We start from the raw sequence: 7,197 nt of genomic DNA on the forward strand, positions 1-7,197 counted from the left end.
TTACTGGGTACTGACCCTCGAACCATCAAACCCTAGCGCGGAAACTCTCTCGGCTACTACTGCCAGACGGAGGTCGTAGTAATATAAGCCTAGACCTTACTTCTTTGTCTAGTCGTATTCTGAGCATGCGCAAGTAAATTAACTCTGTATTCATTTATTTTATTATCTCATGGTTGCAAGTCACCACATCACCTATTTGCCGCAAGCATTAGTATCACTAGAGTAATATGAGACTACACATTAAAGATCCTACACCGCTAAACCGGAGACACGGTCTCATGTTCGTTAGAGAAAACGTGCTAGCGGCTTTTGCGTATGAAAAAACGGCGAAAATTGGGTGCGAGGTTACATACTGACGATTCCACAAATCAAAGCCCGAAAAATGGGTGATAAACGCCTTTGTCGATGGGATGAATGTAATTGGAGTCGTCGACTGTTTCAGAAAATCTCGAGCCGTTGTCGCTTCGTCGTGTCGTATCAAGGTCTACCAGTGAGTAACTCTATGATTGTGGTGCGCGTTGCAAGAATCGAAGTCCCTAAAGTAAACCCTTGCGACGTAAATGTGCCCGCATAGTGGCGACCATAATCCTGCACGGATCTATGACATGGGGCGTTACATGGTTATGTATAAAACAAAACTTAATAAACTGTATAGGAGTGTAGTGTATTTAAGTATGACGGGTCGAGTAAAGGACGCGATTCGACTAATCATTTTGTAAAGTTCTACAGGTTGCTGGTTCTTAGCCATTTTAGAGTGTACTCTCCTGTTGTGAGTTGTCTGGTTTGAGCCTTCTAAGGTTACCTCTTATGCTGGGGACGCGGTGCGGAGTTTGATACCCGCCGAAGATAGTATACTCAATAAAAAATGAAAGATAATGGAATATGCGATATCCTTGTATATGTTCCATATACATACTTCATAACGTAGCCAGTTTAAAAGTTTTGCCTTTTACCCACCTTTATAGGGCAAACCCCAGGGGACTAAGGTTTTTTCATCAAAAATCGGGTACCAGGACATGCAATGCATTGCATCCATGATTTATGTTCCAAAGTTTACTTTTTCATTCTTTCAACAACTTGTTTTATCAAGTCTGGCCAAAACAGGCCATCTCTTTACTCTAACCATAGCGATAGGGTCCATAGCGCATGGGTTGCGCCCTGAGGCCCATTGTTAAAACCATTTTTAGCCTATCAGTGGGTAGGACTATAATTGGTTCATTTTAACATAGCGAATTGGAAGTAAAAGCACCTAACAACCTTTTCCAACACTTGTTTTATAGAGTTCTTGCCAAACAGCAGTGTTCCTGGGCTTGACTTTTAACCATACTGATAGGGCCATCCAGGTCCTGGCGCCTGGAGCGTGGTCATCTGTTAATAGCCATTCTTTCATGCCTATCAGTGGGTAGGACTTATAATGGTTTCAGTAACAACGAATATGGAATAAGACATTTTTGCACATTGCTCGTGTTAGCTTTGTAAGACCAGTAAGCCTACTACTTCATATAGATTAGTTCCGCCAGCCACGGAGTCCGACCTGTCTCTAGATCAGTTTATGAATACGATCTCCAACCGAGAGGAGACTATAGGCATGAAGTTGGACTTCAAGTCAATCGATGCTTTCCTGGCAGCCCAGCCGGTCATAAGAGACTATTATGGGAAGGTAAGTGACTACTGAGGTAATTCAGAAAGAGGCTGAGGACTCTGAGGAGCAACAAATCTTTGAGAGCCAGCCTAGTTAACTTGGTTGGTAGCGTGTCTGCCTTGTAGGTCGCAAGTTCAACTCCCGCCCGGGGCGTATTTTATCCTGAACAGATAAGGTTCGTTCTCGGAAGGGCTGGTATTCTCCTATCCTGTCTTCCTTCTCTCTTCGCTTTCGGGACGATAAGACCTTAGCAGTTACAGTTCCCTCTGTCAAACCTATTGAAAAAAATCCAGATTGTGAAAATGAGCGTTGCTTGCGTGTCATGAGTTCTGTGAAGTGTAATAACTGAAGTATTCTTTTCCACAGCTTGCAGTACCCCTTTTTCTCTCTTCGCTTTCGGGACGATAAGACCTTAGCAGTTACAGTTCCCTCTGTCAAACGTAATGAAAAAAATCCATATTGTGAAAATGAGCGTTGCTTGCGTGTCATGAGTTCTGTGAAGTGTAATAACTGAAGTATTCTTTTCCACAGCTTGCAGTACCCCTATGGTTGAATGCTGATATACTCAAAGGACCAGTTAACGCCCCAGCAGTTCCAGTAGATGCCAATCAATTCCTCAATACTAGTGTACATCACCATCAGGATGCTATTCTGTCTATTGGATGGACTACCGGTTATCCGCCGGAAGGTAAGAACTGGGGAAGACAAAGGTTTGATTTATCAATTGCCTTTATCAGGCTGTTAAAATTATCGGCCAGTTAAAATACATTTGAATCAATGCTAATTTGACAGGCCAATATCTTACAGAGGGAACTGTAACTGCTAGGGTCTTATCGTCCCGAAATCGAAGAGAGAAGGAAGACAGGATAGGAGGAAAGCCAGCCGTTCCGAGAACGAACCTTATCCCATCAGGATAAAATCCGCCCCGGGCGGAAATCGAACCCGCGGCCTAGCGCCACCAAATCTAATGCTAATCGAACTTTCTTGACTTGGCGGGGCGAAAATGAGAAAATTTCGTCCATGTAAAATTTCATCAGTTATTCATCACAATCAGACAAACTGTTGGAAAGTATAGAGAACACAGACAACCAAAGAGATTAACTGTCAAAACATAAAATCGTCAAGTAAAAACTCATCACTCACTTCGTTCATTCAATAATCTAGAATTCTCGATAGGTGGTATTTCTGGTCATCAGTCATTAGTACAAATGTGTTCGGTTTCTCAGTCAGTACCTATCTGGAGAAAGTATTTCATCACGACACATTCCCACTCAGACACATTCTTATGATTCAACTGCTTTCACAATACGATGACTTGTATGTGGAGAGTTTGATGTTCTTTCCTTAGGGCGGGTAATGTGTTTTGTGTGTAGGTCAAGGCTGTTTTGTAATGATACTTGTATGGATCCTAAGGTCTGTGATTATGTGTAGGAGCACGTCTGTGGGGATTTTGATAATTATGAATGTATATGTATGTACCTGGTAAGTACATAGATATTGGTAATGACAATTAGTATGTATGTAGGTCGTAGGTCATTATTAACATTTTCAGATATTAAGAAGTATGGAAGTAATAGTTTTCCTCGTCTACGGTGAAAGACCTCCTATGTACAAATAAGTAATGATTATGTGTAGGAGCACGTCTGTGGGGATTTTGATAATTATGAATGTATGTAAATACCTGGTACCTACTACCTAAGTATGTAGAATGTAGATAGGTAATGGTTATGATAATTATGTATGTAGGACGTAGGTCATTATGCATATTTTCAGATATTAAGAAGTATGGAAGTAATAGTTTTCCTCGTCTACGGTGAAAGACCTCCTATGTACAAATAAGTAGGTATTTCTACATTTTGTAATGATACTTGTATGGATCCTAAGGTGTATGATTATGTGTAGGAGCACGTCTGTGGGGATTTTGATAATTATGAATGTATATGTAGGTACCTGGTAAGTACATAGATATTGGTAATGACAATTAGTATGTATGTAGGTCGTAGATCATTATTAACATTTTCAGATATTAAGAAGTATGGAAGTAATAGTTTTCCTCGTCTACGGTGAAAGACCTCCTATGTACAAATAAGTAGGTATTTCTACAGCTAGTTATTTTGTAAAAATTGTCATTATTTTCCTCTAATTCTTCTCCTTCTTCTTATTGTTTGAAATTTACCATGTTCTTATTCTTTTATTTGACACAGGTGGCATGTACAATCCAATGCACGACATATTTCCCGGTGTCAACGATGATTATACGAAGATCAGTTGGATATTCTTATTGTTTGAAATTTACCATGTTCTTCTTTTGTTTGACACAGGTGGCATGTACAATCCAATGCACGACATATTTCCCGGTGTCAACGATGATTATACGAAGATCAGTTGGATTCATGCAGTCAACTCTCAGGATAAACTAGCCGCTGCTTTGAAAGGTGAGTTTTCCTATCTACTTAGGGTACCTACTTTTATTTTGAAATGTCAATCGCTTTAATTATTCATGCTTGTCACAAAAGCACAGATGTGAAAATCATAATCTAGGTAATGTTTTCTATATTTTATGACTTAACTTGGAATCGATGCACCAACTTCCAGATCCGAAATCCACCGCGCTAATCACTTGAACATTGAGGTTTGGCTAATTTCATATAATGTGTATTGTGTACATGCAGTCAACTCTCAGGATAAACTAGCCGCTGCTTTGAAAGGTGAGTTTTCCTATTTACCTAGGGTACCTACTTTTATTTTGAAATTTCAATCGCTTTAATTATTCATGCTTGTCACAAAAGCACAGATGTGAAAATCATAATCTAGGTAATGTTTTCTAATATATTTTATGACTTAACTTGGACTCGATGCACCAACTTCCAGATCCGAAATCCACCGCGCTAATCACTTGAACATTGAGGTTTGGCTAATTTCATATAATGTGTATTGTGTACCAATACTTAGATATTATGATTATTAGCTACCTAATGGGATTTGTGAGTAGGTAAAGTCTTGGATAATGACGCAAAATGTACGTAATTGTAGGTACTTTTTCCGCGTGGCACCAAACATGAGTCCTACCACTGATCATTAGCTACCTAATGGGATATGTGAGTAGGTAAAGTCTTGGATAATGACGCAAAATGTATACGTAATTGTAGGTACTTTTTCCGCGTGGCACCAAACATGAGTCCTACCAATGCATGTTTAACAGGCAGCTTGACAGACGGCTTGTCAAGCATGCTCGATGAGTGTGTGGTGGGCTAGGCTTATGCCGGCTACATACTCGAATTTTTTCTGGTCATAAGCAGCAGACCGCTATAGCGAAATAATCCACAATATCAAGATTTTGGACCTTTTACTTAAACCACTGAAAATTCCAATGGGAGATAAGTACCTACCCTTGTGTTATTGGTTTTTAGTCCGTCCTTCCTTAATTATTACTAATAATAAAAGGTATAGTGGACGGACTATTGTATTCGCTTCGGTGTCGTCTGTCTGTCTGTCGGTCGGTCGGTCTGTCCGCTTATGCCGGCCACATACTCGAATTTTTTCTGGCCATAAGCAGCAGACCGCTATAGCGAAATAATCCACAATATCAAGATTTTGGACCTTTTACTCAAACCACTGAAAATTCCAATGGGAGATAAGTACCTACCCTTGTGTTATTGGTTTTTAATTGCACAATATTACCTAGACCTAGGTACGCAGTCCTAGTGGGTGTTTATATGAAGTGGAAGTCTCGTATTGACATCAACTAATGCGAGGTGGCATAGCCGTCCGATCGGAAGACATAAGAGACTATTATGGGAAGGTAAGTGACTCGCTGAGGTGTTTCAGAAAGAGGCTGAGGACTCTGAGGAGCGACAAATCTTTGTGAGCCAGCCTAGTTAGCTTGGTTGGTAGCGTGTCTGCCTTGTAGGTCGCAGGTTCAACTCCCGCCCGGGGCGTATTTTATCCTGAACAACATCAGCCATTTGCCAAATTAAAGATTGCACAGGGTTATTTGCAGATACTTCTCAAAAACACTTAATTTCAAGTAGGTAGGTGTGCACTTCTTAAAACTTAAAATAATAGATACGAGATGAGTGTTTTATCTTTTTTTTTTTAGTATAAATACAAAGTTAAAATAATACTAGATAATACTTTTTATGTAACCTCCCAATAGTCTCAATGATTGTGAATAATACATATACAACTGTCAATCAAAGATGGCATACCTATATTATTTCTGACCAAAGAAGGCGGTTTTGTTTTGTGAAATTTTAATCCTTTTTGAACCGATCACAAGCCTGAAGAAACGAGTTTGAAAAGGTAAGAAACATGAAAAATGAATTTCAATTGTGTTATGTGGGCATCTCCTTCTGGAAAAAGCATATATTTATCAATGCCATTTTTAAATAGGTCGGCCTCGGTGGCGTAGTGGTTAAGACGCTCGCCTGGTAAACAGGAGGGCGAGGGTTCGATCCCAGCCGAGATTCTCATTTATTTGATAAAGTGACCACATAACAATGGAGCTCTAAAGGTTAGGAGGTAGAGAACGCCTCCGGCGTTAACCTCGCCTAGTGCTTGCCTTCCACTCGAGAGTCTATTATTATATCGAATCTATGCAATAATGTTCATATGTAAATTCTCCTGATAAACCCTGTACGTCAGAATTCCTTGAGTCTTAACTATAAAGAAAACAATAGCGTACGTATAATTCATGCAAAACAATGAGGAATCCGGAGTATACACTATACAATAAGAATAGGCCATGACTTGTGTGACAATCACTGTTATCAGCACTAAGCTCTGAACCTTCTGACTTATGAATAGTAAAATAGGTAGGTACCATTCAATTTAGTTTTCTTGAGGGAATTGAATTTAGTTTTGTTACTTGTTACTAGTTACCATAGAGCGTAGAGATTAGAGTCATATACCGTGGACCATACACTATGAGGTTAAGTTTTTCTCTCTTTGGATGACTTCATAATTTAGATCAAAATCAGTAAGAAATGGATGAAGCCCACCTTTGTGGCCGGGTGGTCAAGAGCACTGACTTTCAACCCGGAGGTGCTGGGTTCAAATCCACGACTGGGCGGAAATGACTAACACAAACGTAAGTGAGTGTTAAGTAAGTATTACTTGACAACCCACATTTTTTCTCCCTCCAAGTTTAAACGCAGACAATTCGACGCCAACACTACGCATAAGTGTGAGGTACTCCTCTTGAATAATGATTCTTCAAATGATGCTAAATAATGCACGTTCAATTGTTTTCTTAGTGGCAAGACAGCTGACTTCACAGGAAGGCAATGTTAAATACGCAATATGGTGATGTGATGCTGAGATAGGACACGTAACGCCTAAAGGCACTGGGACAATACCCTTTTTCTAGCAAGGTTGAGCGTAAGGTAAGTATTTCTGACTCCAAGCTAACTAGGCTGGCTATCTACATATACTCGTACTTAGATAAAACGCTTACCTAGTACGGTACCTAATACTTCAATTTTTTGTTTATATGTAGATCTTATCTAGTATTATTTTAACTTTGTGTTTATAATAAATAAAAAAAAAAAAAAAAA

General features: G+C 39.6%; 1 protein-coding gene across 1 annotated transcript in view; it reads left to right on the top strand.

Moving 5' to 3' along the window:
- LOC103521497 (protein FAM151A-like) overlaps positions 1-7,197 on the top strand; it is a gene marked incomplete at its 3' end in the record, with an annotated part of 13,961 nt that overhangs the window by 4,624 nt on the left and 2,140 nt on the right. Inside the window, exons 2-3 of the mRNA XM_017448829.2 lie at positions 3,847-3,917; positions 4,035-4,077. Coding sequence (XP_017304318.1) covers positions 3,847-3,917; positions 4,035-4,077 — 114 coding nt within the window. The remainder of the gene's footprint in view (positions 1-3,846; positions 3,918-4,034; positions 4,078-7,197) is intronic.

Source organism: Diaphorina citri, unplaced genomic scaffold (assembly GCF_000475195.1).
Source record: "Diaphorina citri unplaced genomic scaffold, Diaci psyllid genome assembly version 1.1 scaffold5332, whole genome shotgun sequence".
Taxonomy (NCBI): Eukaryota; Metazoa; Arthropoda; class Insecta; order Hemiptera; family Psyllidae; genus Diaphorina; species Diaphorina citri.